Below are 27,553 nucleotides of genomic sequence, written 5' to 3'. Positions count from 1 at the left end.
TTAATGGTAAGATCCTAGGGAGTGTTGCTGAACAAAGAGACCTTGGAGTGAAGGTTCATAACTGCTTGAAAGTGGAGTTGCAGGTAGATAGGATAGTGAAGAAGGCGTTTGCTATGCTTTCCATTATTGGTCAGAGTATTGAGTACAGGAATTGGGAGGTCATGTTGCGGCTGTTCAGGATTTTTGGTTAGGCCACTGTTGGAATATTGCGTGCAATTCTGGTCTCCTTCCTATCGGAAAGATGTTGTGAAACTTGAAAGGATTCAGAAATGATTTACAAGATTGTTGCCAGGGTTGAAGGATTTGAGCTATAGGGAGAGGCTGAACAGGCTGGGGCTTTTTTCCCTGGAGCGTTGGAGGCTGAGGGGTGACGTTATAGAGGTTTGTAAAATTGTGAGGGGCATGGGTAGAATAAATAGACAAAGTCTCTTCCCTGGGGTGGGGGGGGGGGTCCAGACTAGAGGGCATAGATTTAGGGTGAGAGGGGAAAGATATAAAAGAGACCTAAAGGGGCAACGTTTTCATAGGGTGGTACGTGTATGGAATGAGCTGCCAGAGGAAGTGGAGGAGGCTGGTACAATTGCAACATTTAAGGGGCATTTGGATGGGTATATGAATAGGAAAGGTTTGGAGGGATATAGGCCAGGTGCTGGCAGGTGGGACTAGATTGGGTTGGGATATCTGGCCGTCTTGGACGGGTTGGACCGAAGGGTCTGTTTTCGTGCTGTACATCTCTGACTGTCTTATGATCCAGTACAGTCTTTGTGGTCATGGTATATTTAATATGGCATTATACAGAGAAGCTCAGGATTTTAAGTGAGAAATGAAAGGAAGTCCATTTTGGGATGAAAATGAGAGAAGTGGCAGTTAGAGTGGTGGTGATCCTATAATATTGGTAAAAGGAATGAAGCTGGGAGGTATTGTAAGGAGAGATGAGTAAGCCTCTCTATTATCATAGGTAATAGAGCTATATGACTGTTTTTGTTCTAATTGTGTTGAATGTCTGGAGTGTAATGATTGCACCATCCTATCAGTATTTCATCATAATTTCCTTAAGGTGGCTGCAATCTGATTTTAGCAAGCTGTTAAGTTATTTAGCATGTCTGCTATTCTCTTTTCCCATTGACTGCACCATTATTATCTCTTTACAAAAAGCCAACGTTGTTATGACAACCCCTTTTTCCCGATATGCATTGGAGAGGACTTTGTTGCTTTTGATACATCTTGTAATGTTCTTTTAAATTTCTTTTTGCAGTTCTGTATGTTTTTGTAACTCCATCTTTCTCATGTGCCAATGTCTATACATTTTTGTTTTTTTGTGTCACATTCTCGATAACTTAATGTTTTATTTTAAAAAAACGAGACATTACAGCTCAGACAATGCATTAAAAGAGAGGTTAGAGACTGTCTTTCTGAATCTCAACCTTGAGTCAGACTGGTTCTACTTCCAATGTGGAATTTATAACCTGGATTGACTGCCCTGCAGATTGTGCACTTTTTGAACAAAATAAATGTATCTGCAAATGCAAACTCACCCCATAGGGTGTGTGTGTGTGTACGCGTGCATGAGAGAGCGAGAGAGAGAATGTGTGTGTTTGCATGTGTGCATGCTTGGTAATGTGTGAGTGTGATGGAGTGTTAGCCTGTGAGAGGGTGTGTGGTGGCTGTGTGTGCGTGAGAGAGGGCCTGCATGAGTATGTAAGAGGATATGCATATATGAGTGAGAGTGTATAGTGTATTGGGATCATCTATACTGTGACTTGAACCCAAGGTCCCGGTTTAGGCCATCTACATGGGTACCGAACTTGGCCATCAGCCTCTGCTCCGCCAACCTGCGTTCTTGTGTATCAGCCTTGCAGGATGGTCACCTGAAGATCAGAGGCTGAATGTCCCTGGACAACCAATACTTCCTGGGAGCGGAGAAACTATGCCATGTTCTTTGCAGCCTGTGACACATTATCGACGAGGATAAGCACTTCGCCAAGACTTTGCCTCCGCCTCCACTTCTCCCCTTTTAAACAACTGCCAAACCTTAAACAGATTGTTCGCAGCAAACTGTGCAGCTTTCAGGACAACATTGATCACGACACTGTACAACCCTGTCAAGGCAACTACTGCAAGATTAGTCAGTGACCACATGGATACCATCATTACACATGGGGACATCACCCCCCACCCTGTATGTGGCAGGTACTCATGTGACTCTGCCCACGTTGCCTATCTCATACGCTGCAGTCAAGGATGCCCTGAGGCATGATATATTGGCAAGACCAAGTGGACGCTACAACAACAGGTGAATATGTGTCTGTCTGTGTCTCTCTTATGCATGTGCACACGCAAGTCAATGGGGTAAATTTGCATTTGCAAAATTATTTGCAGATACGTTATATTTTGCTCAAAAGGTGCACAATCTACAGGTAGTCACTGCAGGCAATCAATCCATGTAATATTTTATAAATTACACTTTGAGTCAGACTGGTTCTATTTCCAAAGTTGGGATACAGACAGACTGTAACCTCACATCTTTAATGCATTGTCTGAGCTGAGATGTCACTTTTTGTTATAAAATCTTGTTATCTCGAAGGTGACTTAAAAGAAGTTCTCGGATTTACATATCAATGAACTGAAACCTGCAACCCATTCTAAAAGATGAAAGTTTTTAAACAGCAACCTAGGTTTGTTCAATATATCATTTCAGTTGCATAACACTAATCTTTTTGCTATAAATTCTGTCTTATGGTCCTGCTCCATAGCTACCTGATGAAGGAGCAGCACTCCGAAACTTAGTGCTTCCACGTAAACCTGTTGGACTATAACCTGGTATTGTGATTTTAACTTAAGTGTGTAAAGGCAGTATATTCAGCAGTTGCTCAAATTGAACAGTACGAGTATGATTTCAGATGATGTTGGGATGTTTTGAATCCAACTGCTATTTGTTGAAATTTCTTTTTTGAGAAGCTGATTGGGAGAGTCAATGGAAATACTCCATTTTTTTTTACTTAATTTCAAATTAAATGAATGAGTAATTCTATGCAATTTTACCATTTGAAAGGGAAATGAATAGACCTAACAAGGAAATCATTCAGGTATGTTTGAGTGGTCCTTTTTTTTTTTTTAAGTGTACTTATGATGAGAATTGCTTTTATATTAAATTTATATATGACTTGATTTTTTTTTTGTGTGTATATACAGTCCATTAAAACTAAGAGTTGACTTTCTCATTTCCTTTCTATCCATGATCACAGACTTTTCTGTCAACTTGAAAGATCAGACCGCTAGTGCCGAACCTGTGGGCCCACAGGATGCTGCACCTGTGCATGTTGAACCTGTTCCTGTCTTCTCTTTGCCCTCCTTTTCTTCTGATTCTGTAACTGAATTAACAGTGTCCACAAAAACAGTCCACAATGATGATCTTGCAGAGAGTGAAGTTCCTTTAAACACCGAATTACAAACAACCTTGGGTTTTTTGGACGATGCAGTGAACAAACAAGTAGCAGAGCATTTTAAAAAAGCTCATTCTGTTGATGAAAAGGCACAAGTGAAGCCAGCATTTATAGAATCATCAGAGATAGACAAACTAAATTCTGCTGATGAAAGTCCATTTCAAGACACAGTTGGTCAGTGTATAGAGCCAAATGGAAATGAAGTTAAAGGGACTACACTCCATGTTGAAGAAATGAAGCCAGAACAAGTCATTGCAGATAAGGGAGAACTGAAGATTAGTGAGGACATGAGAATACATAATGTTCAGTTATCAGATGACAGAAAAGTTGAAATGGAAACAAATAATTTTGGATTAATTAATGAATATGTTGGTGTGTCAGGGGCTGATACGCTTCCCCTAGGCAGAGTTGTTGAAAAGGAGTTTATGCAGAATACACTGGATTCTAATGACCAAACTATAAAACCAGTGGATAGTGGTCTTAACTTTTGCTATGGGGACATTTTGGAAGTAAAGGAGAAAAATGAACTAAAGATGACTGGTCCAACAATTAATCAGGTGGCTCTTATTGATTCTTACATCAAAGATGCCATCAATGTAATTGATAAGTCTGAGAAAGATGTGTTTGAAGATCAGGAACCTTCAAAGACACCATGTGAAACCAGAGAAACAATTGTGGCTAGAACTACTGGAATGCTAGGTTATACAGACTTGGAGGATCATGTAGAACAGTCCTTTGAACAAGATGACAAGCTGACTCCAACTGGTGAAGCATACTTTGCTGTTTCGCAAGTTCCAGTTGTAAGTGAATCTCAAGCATGTATGACCTATGCTACGTTTGATTCTTACAACGTGTTGGAGTCTGATTACTTCAGCACTAATGAAACGGTTCCTAAAAATGAAGTTATAAAAGGAAAGATTGAGTTCAAGGAAACTTCAGTACCATTCCAGTTAACTGATATTGAGTCAAAAGTAAATGATAAGGTCAAGGATCCAACATCTGCGGCACCAGTATTTGCTAAATACAAATCCAATTCTAATACAGATGTGACAGCTACTTCTGAAATGAATTCAGAACTGCTTAGTAACTTGGCAATCCATCCAAAGCAGATTGTGCAATCCGACTATTTGAATGAAATCATTAATTCAAATCAGACTGCGCCAAGTTTTGCAACCTACCATTTACAAAGAACCTCTGAAATCATATCCCCAGGATTAACGCAATTAGAAATCAGTGAAAACTCGATCGATACAGAAGTGAGGAAATCTCAAGAATCTCTTGATCAATTCAAACCACAACTTTACTCTTCTGAAGTGTGTGTTTTAGGCAAATCTGATGACATACAAGATTTAACAGACACTATTGTGAAGGCACCAACTTCCATAGACACAGAGTCTGATCCTGATTATACTCAAAATGCTGCTAAAGAGCAAATTGTGCATGCCCTTCAGGAACCACTTAGTGCTGACAGTGGTATTCCAGAGTTATCAAAAACACAGCCTTTCTTTGAAGAACGAAAGGCTATTACAGAAGGGGGAGTTATTGAAGATACTGTAATTATTTCCGAGAAGATTCAGGTTTCTGAAAAGGGAAATATACTAGATCGCACATTAGATTCTGTTGTAGAGGTAGGAGGTAATAATGATTTACGTGTATGCTTGGGGCTCAGCGAGCCTGATGTCTCTGAAAAAATAAACAAGTTTGATCAGTCCAGGAAAGAAGAATTATTACCTAGTAAGATTGTGGAAGAAACAAGTTGTTCTACATTGCTTTATCAAATACCAGATATATCAGCTGGTATTTCAGTAACAATGAAGAATCTAGATGTGATTACATGCAAAGAAGTTGCCATCAGTAAATCTGAACCTATTTTGGGAACACAGGGAGCTGCTACAATTGGAATGAAACCTGTTGAAGGAATTTTAGCTGATTACAGACATGTTGAGCAATGTTCACTTCCTCCACTTTCACTCCAAGATGAAACTGAAATCCCACCACTGATTAAAAATGTAACTGAAGATGTTCCATCTGACCTATTAAAGGTTACAGAGAAAGGTGTACCAGAAAGTAATTTAAGCTATCGGGAAACTTCTGATGAAGTACTCCCTAGTCCAACAATAAGTGAAAGGTATGACTTAAACAAATCTAGTCCTATTTTGATTGCCGATAGAGAATTTGGTTCACAAGTCTTGGCTGAAGGGACTAGTTTGACTACTTTCCAGCCAGTGACTGGTGGTATTGCCCCAGCTTTGCAAAATACATTTCCAAACAATTTTTTAGAACAAATTGATGAAATGAAAACCAGATTTGATGACCATTCTGAAAATTTGGAGATGATGCAAGTACAGATGAAGACCCAAAGTGATGCTTCGTTCCCCATAAATGAAGAAGTAACTAAGGCTTCAAAAGAAGTGGTTACAAAAATTTTAGAAACCAGTGTTGCTTTAGCAGAAGTTTTGGGAGGGAAGGAAGGAGCAATAGCACAATCCATATCTCAGCAAGAAGCAGATATAATGTTTCCTTCCCCTGTTGAAGATGTAAGCAAAAAAATTGTTCCTGTAGAAGCCCTGGTGCCAGAACTGCCCCCTGTGGCTGAGAGCACTAAAACATCCAAAGATGCTGCTTTTGTTGGTATTGAAGATTTTTCTGTAAAACCGGACAAAAAATCAGGTAAAAATATGTGCACATCATTGCTGTATTTCAGAACTGCACCTTGACCTGCAGATAGGACGTGATATTACTATGTAAATTGAAAGTGCGTTCACATTTGTTAGCTTTTAGTAATGTCTTAAATGCATGACTGCTTAATATCTGTCTTTGGTTTTACAAATGCTCTTAAGTCTAATGTCCAAGTCCTTCAGTCTAACTCCTAAATAATACTGATGAATGTTTGATTATGCCAACGTTTGATATTTTAGTGCATTTTTAACTGACCTACAAAATTGTAATCTAGGGATTTACAGTAAGATTAAGATACATTTCCTTAGATTGTGCATCTAATATTGGGTATTGTGCTAATTTGTAAAACAATCCTTTGTAAATTATTTGGTCACAAATATTTTGATTCAGCTTGTACCTTGTGGAAAAACTCCCAGGTCTACTGCTTTTGAATTGCTAAATCATAGCACCAGATAGCTAACATTGTGGCAGCAATCCTAAACCATTTTCAAAAAAAGACTCCTTCCAGAAATACAATCAGTCTTTAAATTTAGCATATACTGTTCAAGTAGTGGACTGACTATCTAGAAAATTTGAATCCTTCATTGTGAATTTTTTAAAGTATATTTTTTCTTGAATTTATTTCTAAATTTCATTTTAAAATTTTTCCTATTCAAATTTGAATCATTCAAGATATGCCTCCATGTTTTGTCACTTCCTTTTGAAATTAATGGGAGTATCCAAACTTATGAAAAATTAAAAGAATATTTTGTTCTTTTGATGTCCCCTTTGGAACGTTGGGTGTACAGTATTTGTGCACCTCTATGGTGAAAAATGCAGTATCACATTACTAATGTGATCAAAACATACTTAATTGGTACGATTTTCTCCAGTAATTTCTGTTTTAGAATTTTTTGTCTCCGATCTCCAGCATCAGCAGTTCTTTGTTCTGCATGTATGCTGACTTCATCAAGCTCTGTTTCATAACCAACTGTCTTGACCTTTGTCTGATTTCAGTATCCAGTCCCACCAACATGGTTGCCATATCAAGCATCTTTAAATGTTGTCTCATTACTCCACCCTAGCCACTGATTTGTGACTGAACCAGACTTTGCAAAGCCTTAGTGTTAAATTTGATCCCCAGGTTAGGTGCTGAGTACACCACTTCACCATCAAAGTCACCTACCAAAATTACCATTTTTAATGTCTAAGTTTGCTCCGGCCTCAGCTTATTGCTGAAACCCTCATCTATGTCTTTTTAATCTCCAGATTGACTATTGCATTGCTCTCCTGGTCAGTCAACCAGCTATCTGCAATAAATGTGAGTTTATCTAAAGCTGCATTTGTGTTCAGACACAGGTAGCGAAGTTCTGATCGCCTGTCACCCGTGTAGACTGACCCACTGTGGCTCTTAGTCTGAAAATGCCTTTTTAAAATTCACAGTTTTATTTTTGTATAACTCCGTGGTCTAACCTGTCTTATCATCTGTGGTCGTATAGCCTAATCTATGCTCTTCCGATTCTGGGCCCTTTGTTTTGTATCCCTGATTTTTGATTTATCCACCTTTGGTACATACTTTCAGCTGCTTGGGCCTAACTTTGACATTTCTTCCCATTTGTGTTTTTTGATCCCTTTTCCTTTTAAGACATTTATTGAACCCTATCTTTGACCTAAGCTTTTGGACATCAGTCCTAATATCTCCTTATTTAGTAAACTGTGTGGAAGGGCCTTAGAATGCCTTAAATAGCTTACTATAAATGCAATATGTTTTATATTAGTCTTTTTTTTAAAAGTGTTTTACCTCAAAAAAAAAATGAAAATGTGTCAGCAATAGCCACATAGCAACCATTTATAAATTGTGTTGGTCATAGAGGAATAGGAGCAGTTTGCATCTGGCTTCCAGCCTCCTCCTCCATTGGAAGTTCTCAAGTTGCCTTACTGCACCATGAAAAGAGAACTCCAAAATTTAGCTAAACTTACTAGGTTTATGTTTGTGTCGTCCAGATGCTTCTTGCTGAATCTTTTAGTCAGTGGTTAAAAAATGCAGCTGCAGTTTTTTTTATTCCTCCCTTTTCTGCCAGGTGGCAAGTCTGTCAAGAGTACCTGTTCTAATGTATTCGTGGCTAAGCATCTTACTTGCTGTTGAGCACCGGTACTAGGAAATGCTCGCTCATTGTTAGGAGCATTGCACTGCAGCTTCTAATGCTATACATGCTCAATAATTGCTGTTGATATTAAATTGTCTAGCTCTGAAGTTATATTATCAATGTGTTCCAGAAAAAGAAAATCCTCTCTCAACTTATGATATTAAACATTGTGTAAAATAGATATGGGGAGAGATTGTGCTAAATGATTTCAACCAGCCATTTGGACTCAATGGGCAAGTTGCAAATTGGTTCAGTGGGCTTTTATATAGGTTGGTAAGGGGAACAGAGGACAAAATGTAGACAGTTATACCACTCAAGTACGTAAGTCATGTTACTGGATGATTAAGATTACAAGTCTAAACGTGGAGCAAGTCCTTGCTACAAAAATGGTGGAATTTGTGGCATAAATAGCAGTGTGGTGCTTCAACTTTTTTTTGCATTGAATAAGATGATTAAATTTGCATTACTTTCTGAAGACAACTATGACATGAAGAATAGTTGAGCCTTTCAAACACCTTCAAAGTAAAACTAGTGAAGTGACTATTAAATGTTTATATTGATTTTTCTCTTTGAACAGAACTTAAGCACAAATTGTTCTGCCTGATTTGTACTATGAGCAAGGTGAGAGGTCAGGTGGCAGAATATTGGAATAGTTAAGTCCACAGATAATGGGCATGCATGAGAGTTCTAGCAGAAGACCTGATGAATTGTTAGAACTGAATTTTATGGAGGTGGAAGTAGGCTGTCTTCGTGATTGCTGAAAATTTGTCTCTGGTTAATTAAGATGTCTGTATTTTGAAGGAGAAATGGTCGATGAGTAAGGCAGTGGAGTTCGGCTGCGGATGAAGATATTGGCCTTGGTCATCCCAATATTTAATTGAGTACTGTTTTTGTTCTTCAGCACCTGATGTTGCATACACGGTGTGGAAAGTTCCTGGTATTGAAAATGTTGTCATATTATACAGCTGGAAATATTGATGGTGGGGAGCTCCAAACTCAAGAATGCCAAGGTTAAATGAGTGAAGCTGCCTCAAATTTTGTCATATTTATTAATGACTTGGATCAAGGAATTGAACAAATTGCTACCAGCAACTTGAGCACCATAAGTGGTATAAATTGGAGTTGGAAGTTACAAAGGGGCATTTTAAATGAATTGATAAAAATTGAACAAATTTCATTATAGACAAGTTTGATTTTGTAGTGGAGAAAGATAAATTTGGCGTGTTTACGAAGTGGTGCTAAACTGGGATTGTAGAAGAGCAGGATGCAAATCATTAAAAGTTGGATTAATTGAAAAGTACTAACGATCATGTTGATCTTTGCCTTAAAGGGGCTGAAATATGAAGGAAAAGAACTGTAGAGCCTTGTTCAGGGCTGTATCAATGTTACTGCATTCAATTTTAGCACGGCACCGCACAGAATTGTTACATCACAGGAGGAAACCTTTTGTCCTTTGTCCCTGCATTGCCTCTATTAGCTAGTGCCGATAATAATGGTAACTAAGACCATAAGATAAAGGAGCAAAGTTTAGTTATTTAGCCATTTAGTCCAGTGAGTCTATTCTGCTCTTCAATGAGATCATGGTTAATAGAACCCTGCAGTGTGGAAGGAGGCCATTAGGCCCATCAGTTCCACACTGACCTTCCAGACCAGACCCAACCCCTACCCTATCCCTGCATTTCCCATGACTAACCCACCTAACCTGTACATTCCTGAACACTAGGGCAATTTAGCATGGCCAATCCACCTAACCTGCACATCTTTGGACTATGGGAGGATACTGAAGCTGTCCGAGGAAACCCATTCAGACACTGGGAAAATGTGCAAACTCCACGCAGACATTTGTTCCAGGCTGGAATCAAACCTGGGTTCCTGGAGCTTAGAGGGTGCAGTGCTAACCACTGAGCTATTCTGCTGCCTTCTGCTAATCTTTAACTCCACTTTCCTACTTTTACAGCATTTAAAGGGCATTTGGATAAATACATGGATAGGAAATGTTTTGAAGGGTATTGGCCAAGTGCAGGGAAATGGGGTTAGCATGGATGAATACTTTGGCATGGACCAGTTTGGGGCTAAGGGCCTGTCTCTGTGCTGTAGGACCCTCCTATGACTTTTCCCTATAATTTTTGATTTCCTTACTGATTAAAAATCTGTCAGCCTTGAATATACCTAATGATTGAACCTTGACAGGTCTTGGTGGTAAAGAATTACACAGAATCTCTACCCTCAGAAGAAATTTCTGCTGATCTCCCTATTAAATAAGTGACCCCTCATTGTGAAATTATACTGTCCGGCCCTAGACTTCCATAGGGGAAACAACCTTTCTGCATCTATCCTGTCAAGTCTTCTCAGAATTATGAGAGTTTGAATAGAGTCGCCTCTTTTTTTTTAAGGTAGGTCTCCAGTCTTTCTCCAGATCCCGCAATACCATTTTTCAGTCCTATAGAATGGAGACTGGCCCTTTGGCCCAAACTTGTCCATGCTGATCAAAATGTCCATTTACGCTAGCCCCTGTACTTGGTCCATATCCTTCTAACCCTTTCCTATCCGTGTGTTTATCCAGATGCTGCCTAAATGTTGTTAATGTAGCCACCCTCCACCACTTCTGGCAGTTCATTCCATATGCATACCACCCTCTGTTTAAAAACAATTGTCCCTCAGGTTCCCTTTTTTATTCTTTCCCCTCCAACCTTAAATCGATGCCCTTTAGTCCTTGATTTTCCCCAACCCTGGGAAAAAGACCAAGTGCATTCACCCTATCCATGCCTCACATGATCTTATACACTTATTTAAGATCCCCCCCCCCCCCCCCCACACACACACACACACACCAATCTCCTACGCTGTAAAGAAAAATGTTTTAGCTTATCCAACCACTCCCTTTAACTCACCCTTGAGTCCTGGCAGTATCCTTGTAAAGAGTGGCTCAGTGGTTAGCACTGTTGCCTCACAGTACCAGGGACCTGGTTCAATTTCTGTCCTGCCTCAGGTGACTGTGCAAACTCCACACAGACATTCTCCCTGTGTCTGTGTGGATTTCCTCCGGGTGCTTCGGTTTTCTCCCACAGTCCAAAGATGTGCAGGTCAGGTGATTTAGTCATGCTAAATTGCCCTTCGTGTTGGGTACGTTAATCGGAGGGAAATGGGTCAGGGTGGGTTACTGTTCAGAAGGTCGGTGTGGACTTGTTGGGCTGAAGGGCTTATTTCCACACTAGAGAATCTCTAATCTAATTTCTTCTGCATTCTTTCCAGTTTAATAACAACATCCTTCTTATGGATGTAACTTTGCTCACTGAGCTGGAAGGTTTGTTTTCAGACACCTTGTCACTATATACTAGGTAACATCATCAATGAGCCTCCAGTGTAGCACTGGTGTTCTGACCTGCTCTTCTATATCAAGGTGATCAAAACTCAACCCAGTGCTCCAAGTGCAGCCTCACCAATGTCCTGTACAATTGCAAAATAACTCCCCAACTTCTAAACTCCATGTCCTGACTGACGTAGGCCAGTGTGCCAAAAGCTTTCTTCATTGCCCTGTCTACTTGTGACTCCACTTTCAGTGAACTCTGAGCCAGTATTCCAAGATCCATGTGTTCCACCACACTCATTAAGGCCCTACCATTCGCCATGAAACTCCTACCTTGATTTGACTTTCCAAAATGCAAGACATCACACTTATCTATATTAAACTTAATTTGCCATTTCTTGGTCCAATTCTCCAGCTAATCAAGGTCCTGCTGCAATTTCTGATAACCTTCCTCACTGTCCACAATACTGCCTATTTTAGTGTCATCTGCAAACTTAGTAATCATGCCTTGTACATTCTCATCCAAATCATTAATGTAGATAACAAACAGCAATGAGCGCATCGCTGACCCTGAGGCAGTGTACTAGTCACAGGCCTCCAGTCTGACAAGCATCCTTCCACCATTACCCTCTGTTTCCTACCATCAAGCCCATTGTGTTTCTAATTGCCAGGTCCTCCTGGATTTGGTGTGATCTAACCCTCGAGTTGCCTATCAAAGGCCCTAGTGAAATCCATATAGATACGTCTACCACACTGCCCTCATCAACCTACCTGGTCACTTCATCAAAGAAGTCTAACAAATTTGTATGGCATGATCTCTCGTGCAAAAAGCCATACTGACGATTCCTAATCTCACCCTGTCTTTCCAAATACATGTATATCTTACCGCTCAGAATCTTCTCAAGTAACAGATGTTAGGCTTACTAGTTTATAATTCACAGGTTTTTCTTTGCAGTCTTTCTTGAATTAGGGCATAACTTTCACTACCCTCCAGTCTTCCAGGACCTTACGTATGGCTAGTGATGATGCAAAAGTGTCAGCCAGGGCCTCTGCAATTTCTTCTCTAGCCTCTGTAGTGTTTTTGAATATATTTGGTCAGGTCCAGGAGATTTATTTGTCTCTTATACATTCTTCTAATATGAACTGTCCCCAAGAGAGAGCCAGAGATATACAGCACGGAAACAAACCCTTCGGTCCAACTGGTTCATGCCAACCAGATATCCCAACCCAATCTAGCCCCACCTACAAGCACCTGGCCCATATCTCTCCAAACCCTTCCTATTCATATACCCATCCAGATGCCTTTTTAAATGTTGCACTTATACTAGCCTCCACCACTTCCTCTGGCAGCTCATTCCATACACATACCACCCTCTGCCTGATAAAGTTGCCCCTTAGGTCTTGTTTATATCTTTCCCCTCTCCCCCTAAACCTATGCCCTCTAGTTCCAGACTCCCCCATCCTAGGGAAAGACTCATGATTTTGTAAACCTCTGTAAGGTCACCCCCCAGCCTCCGACACTCCAGGGAAAACAGCCCTACTCTATTCAGCCTATCCCTACAGCTCAAATCCTCCAATCCTAGCAACATCCTTGTAAATCTTTTCTGAACATTAAGTTTCACAATGCTGTTCTGATGGGAAGGAGATCAGAATTGCACGCAGTATTCCGATAGTGGCCTAACCAATGTTCTGTACAGCTGCAACATAACCGTTCAACTCCTGTACTCAATACACTGACCAATAACGGAAAGCGTACCAAATGCTGCCTCCAGTATTCGATCTACCTGCGACTCTACTTTCAAGGAGCTATGAACCTGCACTCCAAGGTCTTTGTTCAGCAACATTCCCTAGGACCTTACTATTAAGTGTATGATTCCTGCTAAGATTTTGTTTTCCCAAAATACAGTACCTCACCTTTATCTAAATTAAACTCCATTTGCCACTTCTCAGCCTATTGGCACTTCTGATCAAGATCCCATTGTACTCTGAGATAACGTTCTTTGCTATCATGTCTTTTTGTGACTAGTTGATGTTCCTGTATCCTGGTGGCTAGTTGGAACAACCTTTACACAGACAACAAACTAATGTCATTTACAAAATACCTTGCAAGAACTGTAATAAAACACTACATTGGACAAACAGGCAGAAAACTAGCCACAAAAAGACATGACCCACTCATTAGCATCCTTACATACAGATGAGGAAGGACACCAGTTTGATTGGGATACCTTCTCCATCCTAGGACAAGCCAGAGAGACACATGAGAATTCCTAGAAGCATGGCATTCCAACAGGAACACACAACAAACCTATTGACTTGGATCCCATTTACCACCCCTGAGGAAAAGAACAGGAAATGATGTCACCACAGGAAATGACCTCATCAACCCAAGGAAACCTAGATGCATAAATAGAAAGCAGATTATGTCACCAGCGCTTCATCTGGAGGCTCACTGATGATGTTACCTGGTTTAGTGATGAAATGTCTGAAAATGAACCTTTCAGCTCAGCAAGCAAACCTACATCTAGAACCTCAACCTGAGCTACAAATCTTCTCAAAACTCATTATCATATGTTCGTATGTGTGATTATTAAACTTGCAAGACTGATTTATTTTTAGAATTTTGTGCTAGGGCCAAAAGACCAGTTTAGGTCTATCATGATCTAATTGAATTGTGACATAGCTTTAGCTTGAGTAACTTGTTTCTCGTATCCTAATATTTGTATCTTTTTAGTTTCTAGCATTTGAGTTTCTAGAGGATGAGACATATTTCTCGATACCATTTGGAATCTTCAGTTATAGTCTTAAATTCATTTTTTATTGTTACAGTCTCGTAACAATTAAAGCCAAAGGCAACTTTCCTGTAACTGATCATGGTTTTTTAATGGGTGAGTCTTGCAACCTTGAATGATATGTATGGTGCCATAGGAGTAACCATGACATACATAGGATGTCCAACACAGAAACAGGCTGTTTGACCTAACTAGTCCTTGCTAATGTATATGCTCCACTTTAGCTTTCTCCCTTGTTTCCTTTTTTTAGATTAGATTAGATTAGATTACTTGCAGGGTTGGCCCAACTAGTCCACACCGACCCTCCGAAGAGCAACCCACCCAGACCCATTCCCCTACACCTAACACTAGGGCAATTTAGCATGGCCAGTTCACCTAAGCAGCCGCAGACACTGGGAGAATGTGCAAACTCCACACAGACAGTTACCTGAGCCGGGAATTGAACCCGGGTCTCTGGCGTTGTGAGACAGCAGTGCTAACCTCTAAATCCTATCTTTGTAAACTTTGATTCCATCTCCATTCTGGTGTCAAACTTGTCTTAAATATAGTTTTGCTATTTACTTCAACCACACCCCTTCATCAGAATGTTATCAATCTGGAAAATTAACTTTCCTCACAGATGATGCTACACTTGTATAATTACAATATTTTGTACTTTGATCTTTAAATCCTCCTCCTTTAAATGTAAAGTAGGATATGAAAAATGCAGGGTTCTTTTCTGTTGAGGCGTGACCTAAATCTGCCTTGATTTTTTTTCTTTATCTACTATGTCACATTCCTGACTTGTGCACTGTAGATGGCGATCAGGTTCTGAGGAGTGAGGTGGTGAGTTACTTGCTGCAGGATTCCTAACCTCTGACCTGACAAACTTGATTGTTATTTATTGTGATGGGGTGGTGATGTTGATGCATATATGATGGTGGGTGATAGACTTTGCAAAGTTGAAGTCCCTGGGATTTGAGGAAAGTAGGGCTATGGATATGGAATGGGCGAAGATGCAGAAAATAAAACTGATATTTTAAGAAAAAAATAAAAGAAACAAATTTGAGGATGAAGAATGTATGCTGGACATTTACCTGTCATGAAGTTTAGTGCACAGTAGTGTGAAGTTGTGCATTTTGAAAGAAAGACAGGCATTTTGAAGGGGATGCAGGAAAAGATGCACTGAGGTTCAAAAACCTAAATATTTAGGGGCTAGCAGAAGTTGATGAGGCTTAAAAAGCATGGGATCCTTATCTCTAGGTATAAGAATGTAAAAGTTTAAAAACAAAAGTTGCAATAAATGTTTGTGGTCCCCTAGTTACTGAATTTAGGAAGATGTTAAACAAGGCTTTGAAGAGTGTCATCTGGAAATAAATAGACTCCCTACAGTGTGGAAACAGGCTAGATGACGCTGGCATTTGCCTGAGGACCAGAAAGATGACTGATAGTGGCTTAAACTGAGGGTCATCGTACCTCAAGCGAGGGGTTGTTGAGAGGCAGGACCTTCACAGGGGCCTCAGCCAGTACAGGAATTGAACTCGCACTGTTAGTGGTGCCCTGCAACACCATTGCAAATTAGCCATCCAGTCAACTGAGCTAATGGACTCCTATTTTTTTGTAAATTAAATAGGATTTAATAAAGGTGTAACTGTTTGTGCTGGCAACTTGATTAGTAGCCAGACAGCATAAACCTGTCATCTTCCTGATTCTTTTGTAAACAAAACATGAGAAGTGGTAGAGTCAATAGTAAATTTCAAAAGGTAATTACATAAGATTATGAACATATTTAGACAGCAGTAAAAATGCGAGGATCTAGTGAAAGAACATGGGCATGTAACTAATTGGCAAGCATGAACTTAATGGACATAAGGGCGTCTTCCATGCTCTAATTCTATAAAAAATTAACACTTGTTGCCCTGTACCTCCTCACTGATTTTCATCCCGGTTCATATTGCCCATAAAGTTTTGAACAATTTTAAGCTGCCTCAGCTGTGGTTCATGTTTGAGTCAGAAAACTTCCATATTTCTTACTTATTTCTTATATCTTGAGTTTTATTAAATGGTCAAATTAATTGTTAAATTTCATTTTACCTGTTCTGCTACAACTGGTGAATTAAAGTGGTTTGTCAATGCTGTTCACTTGACAAGTAGACTGACTGACTGTACAGGACAATGAACTGAATATACAGAACTCTCTTGGGTGTTTGGAGAAAAATGTTATTTATGGGTATTAAGTAAATGAGTTGTTCCTTTTTAACTTTTATGTAAATTTTGTCAGAGCAGTGGAGTGTGCTCAAGAGGTAATAAAGTACAGGCCAATGTGTTCCAATAAAGACAAAGGATAGGACCAACCCATCCTGTAAACCCTGGATATCAAAGGGTAAAAAGGAATGGATAAAGAGCAAGAATGGAGGCTTATGATTAATACCAAGAGCTCAAAACAGCTGAAGCCTTAAAGGCGTATAGAATATGAAAGAGAAAACATGAAAAGGAAATTAGGGAGCAAAAAGGGGGGCATGAAAGAATAATGGTAGATAAAATAAAGGAAAATTTCAAGTTGTTTACAAATTTTTTGAGGATAAAAGGATAGCTAGGGAAAGAGTCGGGCCCCTTAACTGACCACCGTGCTGTTTTGTGGATGAGACTGTCGATAGGGTTCAAAATGATTAGTGTTGTTGTTAGACCAACTGGCCTGTAGTTTCCTTGCTCCTTTGAATAACAATTTGACATTGTCGAGTGAGAGGAGTGGAGAACAGCCAGTGAGAGGATGATGTGAAGGACTGTGATATACTTAAAGGAATTGGCATAGATAGGAGGTTCTAAGTGGTCTGACAGGTTTAATAGATACATTTCCATGACCAGAGGAAATGGATCCCAGGCTATTGAGTGAGGCAAGGGACCGAATAACAGCACTGGCAATAATTTTCAATTTCTCTCTGGCTGGAAAATTCCATAGGATAGGAAGACAGCCATTGTGGTACTGTTATTCGAAAAAGAAGCGAGGGATAAACCAGGAAACTACAGAACAGTTTTCTGACTGGCCTGAGACATAGAATTAATTGTTACTTGAAGAGGTAGGGATTAATCATGAACAGTCAGCCTGATTTTGTTAAGGGGATGTCATGTCTGCCCACTTCTTTGAATTTTTTCAAAACTTTAACCAGGTTTATGAATGAGGGCAAGGCATTTCACGTGAAATCTTGTCAAAAGCCTTGCTGATGAATTATGGGACCCTGGGAAAAAGAGGATCAGAGGGAGATTGGTATATTTGACCTGTGGTCCTTTAAGGTTGTAAGACAATAGATAATTGTTAATAAAACAAAAAACTTGCCTTCATTAGCTGAGGCGTACAGTTTAAGAACCGGGAGATTATACTGGAACTAAGAAAAATTTGGTTAGGTGACAGCTAGAATATTGTGTACAATTCTGGAGTCCATCCACTCTACTGACGAGTGTACAGAAGTGATTTACCAGTATGATACATGGGCTGGAGAGTTTTAGTTATGAAAAGAGATTGGTGGTGTTTTCCTTACAGCAGACTGACTGAGATGTATAAACTTTGAAGGACATAGAATGGGTAGATAGGAAAGAACCTTGATGGAGTGATCAATGACTATCATCATAGATTTAACCTTAAGGTAAGGGGCAGGAAGTTTAGTGGAGATGTGAGGTGGAGAGAAAGGATTATGGAGTGTGGTGGGAATCTGGAACTCTCTGCTTTTAAGACTGATAGAGGCAGAAACCCTAATAACATTTAAGAAATATTTAGATATGCAGTTGTGATGTAAAGGCATACAAAGATATGGACCAGGTGTTACAAACTGGAATTAGAATACAGAGGTAATTGTTTTTGACTCGGTAGACTCAATGGGCTGAAGGGCCAGTTTCAGTACTGTAGACCTCTGACTCTAATAATGCTATGCGATTTTTAATATCTACCTAAATTACTAAAAGAGGCAGTTCATGCTCTGAAAGGCACTCACTCATTCACTCACTCACTCACTCGGCTGCCCATGAGCTAGATTGTTCATAACCAACGTTTTCAAAACTATCCTATGTGGACATTGTAACTAGGCATTGCATCTTACTGGACTTGTCTATTTTGCCAAAAATTGCCAAACTCTGCAACGACATTGGGTTTTTTTTTGTGTACCTGTATTATCTAGTTTATGTGCAAACTCTCTGAAGTGGGTTCAAACATTAGTACACACAGTAACTAGACTTTTATGGATATGGTGAGCATCCAACGTAACTTTAATGTGAACTGAAATCTGGGCCCTTTTTCATTCAGTTGGCAACCCGTTCATTGATAGCAACTCGCTATTTTCAAATGCAATTCAAGCTTCAACCTCTATATGTATAACTGTTAAATCATTTTTTAAAAAAGATGGTCATCACATTTTCTATGCTCAATTTATTTTTTTTTTAAAAGCTGTAAAATGTTTGGTCAGGAAGAGCGAATCTATGAATTTGCTTTGATCCTTTAACAAAGCATGTATGCAAAGCCAGTGAGTTAGAAATTGAATGTAAGTTTCGAGCCATGAAATCTGAAATATCTGAAATTAAGACATTTGGACAATTACATGAATAGGAATGGTTTAGAGTGATTTGGGCCAAATGCAAATAGGGCTAGTTTGGTTTGATAAAGCTAGTTGGCATAGATGAGTTGGACTGAAGGGTCTGTTTCTGTGCTTATATGACTGTACAATAGAGGTGCTGTGGTCTATGTAAGCTTGACTTCTTTCTGTTTCAGCACGATTCAAAAAATGTTACTTTATTCTTTGCATTATTCATTCAAGGGATATGGGTGTTATTGGCTGGGCCAACATTTATTGCCCATCCCTAGTTACTGGAGAAGGTGAGCTGTCATCTTGAACTGCTGCAGTCTATTCGCTGTAGGTTTACCCTTAATGCTGTTGGGGAGAGTTTGAGTAGTTTGACCATGTAATATTTAAGGAATGGTGATATATTTCCAAGTCAGAATGGCGACTTGGAAGGGAGCTTGCAGGTGGTGATGTTCCCATGTATCTGATCCCTTTGTCCTTCTAGATCTTGTCTAAGGAAACTTGATTGATTTGTGCAGTGAACACTTCTAACTTTGAGGGAAGATTACTTAAGAGGCAGCTGAAGATTGTTGGATCTAGAAACTCTTATAGAGATGTCCTAGGGCTGAACAGAAAAACCATGCTGGAAATCAGAAATAAAAATAGAAATTGCTGGGACAACTCAACAGGTGTGGCAGTGTCTATGGAGAGAAAGCAGAATTAACATCTTGGGTCCAGTAATAATACTTCAGAACTGTTCTAGGATTGGGATGACTGACCTCCAGTATTGACTACATTCTTCCTTTTATGCTAGGTATGACTTCAACCAATGAGCAGGTCTTATCCCAATTCCCATTGAGTTTTAATTTGCTTGATGCAGTCTCTGTCAAATGTAACTTTGTCAAGGGGACTTGTACTCCATTTTAATACTGCATGATTCAGTTCAAACTTTTTAAACAGTTAATTTTTTTGAACAAAATCTGCTTTAAATGATTATCCTTGTCTACATTCGATACATTGTATGAATCAATCATATAGTGAGAAAGAGGCCATTTGGCCCATCGGATCTGCACCACCCAGACCCAACCCCCCCCCCCCCCACGCATGCGCACACACAAACACACACGCACGCACACACAGTTTCCCTGTAATCCCATGTTTACCATGGCTAATCCACCAAGCCTAACACCCCTGAAAGCTGTGAATAATTTCAGTATTGCCAGTGCACCTAATTTGCACATTTTTGGATTTAGTCCATAAGCATGCAGTAGTTTATCCTTATTGTTATGAACTAGGCCAGACCACTGAGAACATTCTTAAGCAGGCAGCCCAGGCCATAACTTTGCAGTCTTGTTTCAGTAGATGTACAGTGAAAATTACCTGGAGTAGGTTAGCTAGGTTGACTACCAGGTTTTAAAACAGGCAAAGATTTATTCACAAAATTATACAATTAAACACAAAACAGAAAAAACAACCCCTAAAAAACTCAGTCTATCCAATTTGGACTTAATTATGCTGTTCCAAATGTACACAACAGTCCCAATATGCAAACCCCCTACAACAGTCAAAATGGAACAAATGCTTACAGGTTGAAGTTAGAAGGGCAGAAGAGGGTGGGGTGGAGAAGAGAGAGAGAGAGAGAGACACAGCATATGTCCACACAGCTGAAGTTGTAACTAGTTCTGGACTGAACTGCTCAGCTAGAGAGCTGATCATTTCATCATACAGGTTACTTCTAAAACATGACCACTCTGGCCTGAAGTCTCATCTGTTTACATATAAACAAAAAGGCCTCTCAATACCTTTTAATCTCTGTACCAAACCAGTCTAATGGGAACCAGAACTTGTTTACAACCCCTTTGAAAAGAAAGCCAAGGATGCAATATCCTTGGGAAAAGAAACAGCTTTCAGAAAAAAAAGCGGCTTTGTGATGTCATGCACCTTAAATTTTTGTATGAAAGTTTAATGTTCTGGACTTCAGATTTGGTGGCTGATGTTTTATATTGCCTGTGTTTCTGGGATTTTTATGCTGGCAGTTTCAGAATTGCATTTCTATTCCCATTTATTTCGGAACTGCACCAGGTTGATTTTGGTTTGTGCCTGCCAATTGTTTCTACGCAAGCTCATCAGCTTTCCTCCAAACTTGCAAAAAATACTTGTCCTGTTGGCCTATTCGTCTGATGCCAGCTGTAAGCTAAATTTTCAAACTTTTCAGGTTAGTGAGTGGTAATGTATGAGGGCTTAATTAGGATGTCCAGAACCGGTTTATTGAGAACTGTACTGTTTCACATTTAATCATTTGTGGAAGAAGAAAGAGGAAATGGGGTACACAGATACAAGATTAACTCCAAACAATGGTTTCCCGTCAAAGGGTGTTACTTGAATGGGAGAATGGTTGAAAACCATGTACTCTACTCCATGCTGAATGCCTTCACCTTGTGCTGAAGGGAAGGTAGTTTAAAGTAGCCAAAGATTCTTTGGTCAAATACTTTCTCAACCTTTTGCAGTGATATCCTGGAACTAAGGTGATCAGTTTTTGTTAACTGTAGCCAGTAGTCTGGCTTAGTCCATAACAGACTGGGGGCTCTTTGCGGGATTTTGAACAGTGAGTGGGTAGGTGCTAGTGTCTTTATTTCGGGTGTTGGTTTGGTTGGGTAGACAAAGCTTGGAATAGTAATGGCTCTTTCAGTTGCCAAAAGCTTTCTGGAAGTGGATGTGGTGACTTCAGAAGTTTTGCAAAAGGTGAATAAGACCAAGCTGCAGCAATTAGCAGACCAGCTGGGATTGGATCTGTCTGCTTCTGTGAGGAAAGGAGAGATAATGACAGCAGTAGCTCAGAATTTAAACTTGCCAGAGAAACCATCAGAATCTATAGAAATGGCAAGAATTTAATTGCAAATGAAACAGCTTGAGTTAGAGACAAGAGATAAGGAAAGGGCAGCAGAAATGGAACAATTTGAGTTACAATTAAAAGCAGAAGAGAGGGAAGAGAGCAACAGAAGAGAAAAAGAGCTTGTGAACTTCAAAAACTGACACTTGGAAAAGAAAGTCAGCTTAAAAGGTTAAAGGTAGTCTTAATGAGGAAGAGAGAAGAGGAGCAAGCTCCAGGTAGTGAGAAACTGTAAGTATGTTCAAGCATTGCCTAAATTTGATGAGAAAGATGTTGGAAGCCTTTTTCATCTCATTTGAAAAGGTGGCTAACAGGTGCAGTGGCCAGTGACAATATGGGGTAAGTAAGTAAGGCTAGTGAGGAATTTGCATCACTATCAGAGGGAACAAATTTTGAGAAGATTTGTAGCTGAGGTTGAAGTTCTGGATGTAGATTTGCTTGCTGAACTGGAAGGTTCATTTCCAGATGTTTGGTCACCCTACTAGGTAACATCTTCAGTGGGCCTCTGGGCGAAGCACTGCTGATGATTTTTGCTTTCTATTTATATGTTTGGGTTTCTTTGGGTTGGTGGTGTTATTTCCGGTTCTTTTTCTCAGGAGGTGGTAAATGGGGTCTAACTCTGTTTATTGATGGAGTTCCAGTTGGAATGCCAGGCATCTAGGATGATAGGATATATGAACATCAACTAGCCACAAAAAGACATGACCCTCTCTTACTAGTATCCGTACATGCAGACGAGGAAGGACATCACTTCAACTAGGAACACACATCTCCTTGGGCAAGCCAAACAGAGACACATATGAGAATTCCTAGAAGCATGGCATCCCAACTGGAACTCTATCAACAAATGCATCAGGTTAGACCCCATCTACCATCCCCTGAGGAAAAAAACCGGAAATGACATCACCAACCCAAAGAAACCCAAACATATAAATAGAAAGCAGAAATCATCAGTGCTTTGCCTGGAGGCTCACTGAAGATGTTGCCTAGTAGGGTAACAAAACGTCTAGAAACGGACCTTCCAGCTCAGTGAGCAAACCTACATCCAGAACTATCAGAGGGATCTAGGGACTATGAGGATGTGAATAAAGCTATTTTAAATGCATATGAGCTTGTACCAGAAGCATTTCAGGAAGGAGGGACCCAGGTCAAACCAACATTGAGTTTGAAAGGATCAAATGGAGTAACTCCGAAAGATGGAAAAGAGCTTTAAAAATCAAAGGAAGCTAAGATGCCTTTAGAGAGGCAATTATTTGGGAGGCATTCAAAAATTCACTACCTGAAGTAGTGCAAACTCGTGTGGAAAGCAGAATTAAAAGGGCAAGGTTAGCAGCTGAAGCGGCTGATGATTTAGCTGGTCCATAAAACACCGTTTGGCTTCCAGGATTAATTTGTCTATGAGGGATGGAAATTGGACAAAGAGAAATCCTCATGTGGAAAGGGAAAAGTAGATCTGTGGAGATAACTTACCATAGGGTAAAAAAGAAGCTCTCGAGGGGGACAAACAAGTTTTAAAAACTCGTGTTTTCATTGTGATAAAGTGGGCCACACAAAACCAGAGTGTTGGTGGGCTAGGAGAAAGCCAGACGTAGGAAAACCAGACAAGCCTGGGAGTTTTGTTGGACTAGTAACAAAATGCACAAGGGAAGTTAGACAACTGCCTCAGTATACACGATGATCAGATCTGCTTAAAAAACATACATGCAAGGGTAAAGTTTATTCTCTCAGGCCAGGCGTACCAGATAGAGGTTACAATATTAAGGGACACAGGATCCTCTGTCTGTAATGCTGAAGGATGAGGCGATGTGTACTCCTGAGGGACTATTGCCAGAAAAGGTACCGTTAACAGGAATTCATGGGGAGATGAAAAGTGAGACTAGAGAGTCCAGAGAAGAGTGGAGAATTTATGGTAGGAGTACTGGACAAACTCTTAGCTCCAGGAATACAACTTGACCTCGCAAATGATTATTGCTGATTCACTGCTGCCTACTCTGGTTGAAAAGCCAGTGGAGACACAGGCAACTGAAGAAATGCAGGATCTTTATTCAGGAATTTTCCCAGATTGTGGTGTCACAATATCACAGAGCCACAGGCTGAAGTAGGAGAGATCAAAAGGCACAGGTAAGGAAGCTGATATAGCTTTGTCTGAGACACTTTTTTTGATCATATAAGTGGGACAGAGCAGGAGCAACTATGTATCTTTAGCTCTGCTACACTTAAAGCCAAAAGATGAGAAGTTAAAACAGTTGTATCAAAAGGCACATATAGCGAAGAAGAGTGAATGCATCCCTGTGTTATTACTTAACAAATGATGTCTTAATGAAAAACGCGCAGAGATTCGTCAAATTGTTTTGCCAGTAGGCTATAGAAAGGTGCTGCGAGTGGCACATGAGTTACCACTCGGGTCATTTAGGATTGAGTTAAGCACAGGCTAAAATACAAAGACATTTTTACTGGCCTGGATTACACAAAGATGTAGTTGAGTTTTGCCAGATGTGTCATTCATGTCAACTAATGGGAAAACAACATGCAGTAATAAAACCTGCACCTTTAATATCTATTCCAGCATTTGAGGAACCTTTTCACAAGAGTCTTGATTGTGTAGGTCCCCTATCTCAAACAAAGTGGGAATAAATATTTATTAACAAGAATGGACATATCAACTAGATTTCCAGAGGCAATCCCTGGGAAGTTCTGGGATTTACATATTAATTAACCGAAACCTGTAACCCATTCTGAAAGATGAAAGACTTAACAACAATCCAGGTTTGTTCAATATTTTGTTTTGCATGATAAAGCATTCATAGCAAAAGATCGGTGTCTTATGGTCCTACTCCACAACTACCTGAAGGAGTGGTGCTATGAAAGCCAGTGCTTCCAAATAAACCTTTGGATTATAACGCGGTGTTGTGATTTTTAACTAGCAAAAACAGTCTGTTTATCTAAACTTTCCTTATAGTTAATATACTCTAATCCAGGTGACATACTGAATGCCAAGATGCAATACCAAACTAAGCTTGAATAGAAGGGCAGTGAAACAATAACACCTGTCCCATCAGCCTCTGAAGCACCTGTGCACTCAGTCACCACTGCAGACATTAGATTGGTCACTTTTTAAGGGAGATCCCATGGAAATGGAGTCCCTGACCGTGCACTCAGATCCTGTGTGGACCACCTGACAGACATCTTTAACTCTCCTTACTATGATCTGAAGTCCCCAACTGTTTTAAGAAGATCACCAAAGTTTCTGCGCCAAAGGTAAGTCATACAGTGTGCCTCAGTAACTACCACCCAGGGCTCTGACCTCCATAATTATGAAGTGCTTTGAGAGGTTGGTCGTGGTTCACATCAATGCTACCTTCCCAAATTGCCTGATTCCTTGCATTTTGCCTACCAGAACAGGTCCACAGCAGACACCATCTCCCTGTCCCTGCACACATTCAGGGGAACCTACATTAGTCTCCTACTTCATGACTATAGCTTTACCTTCAACACCATAATTTCAAACAAACTCCTCTTCCAACTCTGGGATCTAGATTTCTGCTCGCTCCTCTGTAGAGACATAGAGATGTACAGCATGGAAACAGACCTTTCGGTCAAACTTGTCCATGCCGACCAGATATCCCAAACCAATCTGGACCCACCTGCCAGCACCCGGCCCATATCCCTCCAAAACCTTACTCTTAAATGTTGCAATTGTAACTAACAGCCTCCACCATTCCTCTGGCAGCTCATTCCATACACGTACCACCCTCTGTGTGAAAAAGTTGTCCAGTAGGTCTCTTTTATATCTTTCCCCTCTCACCCTAAACCTATGCCCTCTAATTCTGGACTCCCCGACCCCAGGGAAAAGACTTTGTCTATTTATCCTATCCATGCCCCTCAATTTTGTAAATCTCTATAAGGTCACCCTTCAGCCTCCGACGCTTCAGGGAAAACAGCCCCAGCCTGTTCAGCCTCTCCCTATAGTTCATCCTGTAACCCTGGAAACATTCTTGTAAATCTTTTCTGAACCCTTTCAAGTTTCACAACATCTTTCCGATAGGAAGGAGACTAGAATTGCATGCAATATTCCAAGTGGCCTAACCAATGTCCTATACAGTTGCAACATGACCTCCCAACTCCTGTACTCAATGCTCTGACCAATAAAGGAAAGCATACCAAACGCCTCCTTCACTGTTCTATCTACCTGCGACTCCACTTTCAAGCAGCTTTGAACCTGCACTCCAAGGTCTTTGTTCACTTACCATTAAGTGTATAAGTCCTGTGGGCAGCACGGTGGCACAGTGGTTAGCACTGCTGCCTGACAGCACCAGAGACTCAGGTTCAATTCCCGCCTCAGGCGACTGACTGTGTGGAGTTTGCACGTTCTCCCCGTGTCTGCGTGGGTTTCCTCCATGTGCTCCGGTTTCCTCCCATAGTCCAAAGATGTGCAGCTCAGGTGAATTGGCCATGCTAAATTGCCTGTAGTGTTAGGTAAGGGGTAAATGTAGGGGTATGGGTGGGGTTGCGCTTCGGCGGGTCAGTGTGGCCTTGTTGGGCCGAAGGGTCTGTTTCCACACTGTAATCTAATCTAATCTAATCCTGCTAAGATTTGTTTTCCCAAAATGCAGCTTCACATTTATCTGAATTAAACTCCATCTCCCACTTCTCAGCCCATTGCCCATCTGGTCAAGATCCTGTTGTAATCTGAGGTAACCCTCTCCGCTTTCCACGACACCTCCAATTTTGGTGTCATCCGCAAACTTACTAACTATGTTCACATCCAAATCATTTATATAAATAACAAAAAGTAGAACCAGCACAGATCCTTGTGGCACTCCACTGGGTCACAGGCCTCCAGTCTGAAAAACAACCCTCCACCACCACTTTGTCTTCTAACTTTGGGCCAGTTCTGTATCCAAATGGCTAGTTCTCCCTGTATTCCATGAGATCTAACCTTGCTAATCAGTCTCCCATGGAGAACCTTGTCGAACGCCTTACTGAAGTCCATATAGATCACTTCTACCGCTCTGCCTTCTTCAATCCTTTTTGTTACTTCCTCAAAAAACTCAATCAAGTTTGTGAGACATGATTTCCCACGCACAAATCCATGTTGACTATCCCTAATCAGTCCTTGCCTTTCCAAATACATGTACATCCTGTCCCTCAGGATTCCCTCCAACAACTTGCCCACCACCAACGTCAGGCTCACTGGTCTATAGTTCCCTGGCTTGACCGTACCACCCTTCTTAAACAGTGGCACCACGTTAGCCAACCTCCAGTCTTCCGGCACCTCACCTGTGACTATCGATGATACAAATATCTCAGCAAGAGGCCCAGCAATCACTTCTCTTGCTTCCCACAGAGTTCTAGGGTATACCTGATCAGGTGCAAGGGATTTATGCACCTTTAACCGTTTCAAGACATCCAGCACTTCTTCCTCTGTAATATGGACATTTTGCAAGGTGTCACCATCTTATTTCCCTACGGCCTATATCTTGCATATCCTTTTCCACAGTTAATACTGATGCAAAATACTCATTTAGTATCTCGGCCATTTTCTGCAGCTCCACGAAAAGGCTGCCTTGCTGATCTTTGAGGGCCCTATACTCTCCCTAGTTACTCTTTTGTCCTTTAATGTATTTGTAAAAACTCTTTGGATTCTCCTTTAATTCTATTTGCCAAAGCTATCTCCTGTCCCCTTTTTTGCACTCCTGATTTCTCTCAAGTATATTCCTACTTCCTTTATACTTTTCTAAGGATTCACTCGATCTATCCTGTCTATACCTGACATGTGCTTCCTTCTTT

The 27,553-nt window shown here is 40.4% G+C and overlaps 1 protein-coding gene across 2 annotated transcripts in view; it reads left to right on the top strand.

The window, feature by feature from the left end:
* LOC122552874 (uncharacterized) overlaps positions 1-27,553 on the top strand; it is a 101,291-nt gene that overhangs the window by 27,586 nt on the left and 46,152 nt on the right. For both annotated transcript variants that reach the window (XM_043695969.2, XM_043695970.2), the window contains one exon: positions 3,246-6,113. In XM_043695969.2, coding sequence (XP_043551904.2) covers positions 3,246-6,113 — 2,868 coding nt within the window. The remainder of the gene's footprint in view (positions 1-3,245; positions 6,114-27,553) is intronic.

This window comes from Chiloscyllium plagiosum, unplaced genomic scaffold (genome assembly GCF_037043375.1).
Source record: "Chiloscyllium plagiosum isolate Xiang-an unplaced genomic scaffold, Cpla_swu_hap1 HiC_scaffold_10, whole genome shotgun sequence".
Taxonomy (NCBI): domain Eukaryota; kingdom Metazoa; phylum Chordata; class Chondrichthyes; order Orectolobiformes; family Hemiscylliidae; genus Chiloscyllium; species Chiloscyllium plagiosum.
Note: the sequence above shows the minus strand (reverse complement) of the source record. Positions and strands in the feature narration are given on the sequence as shown.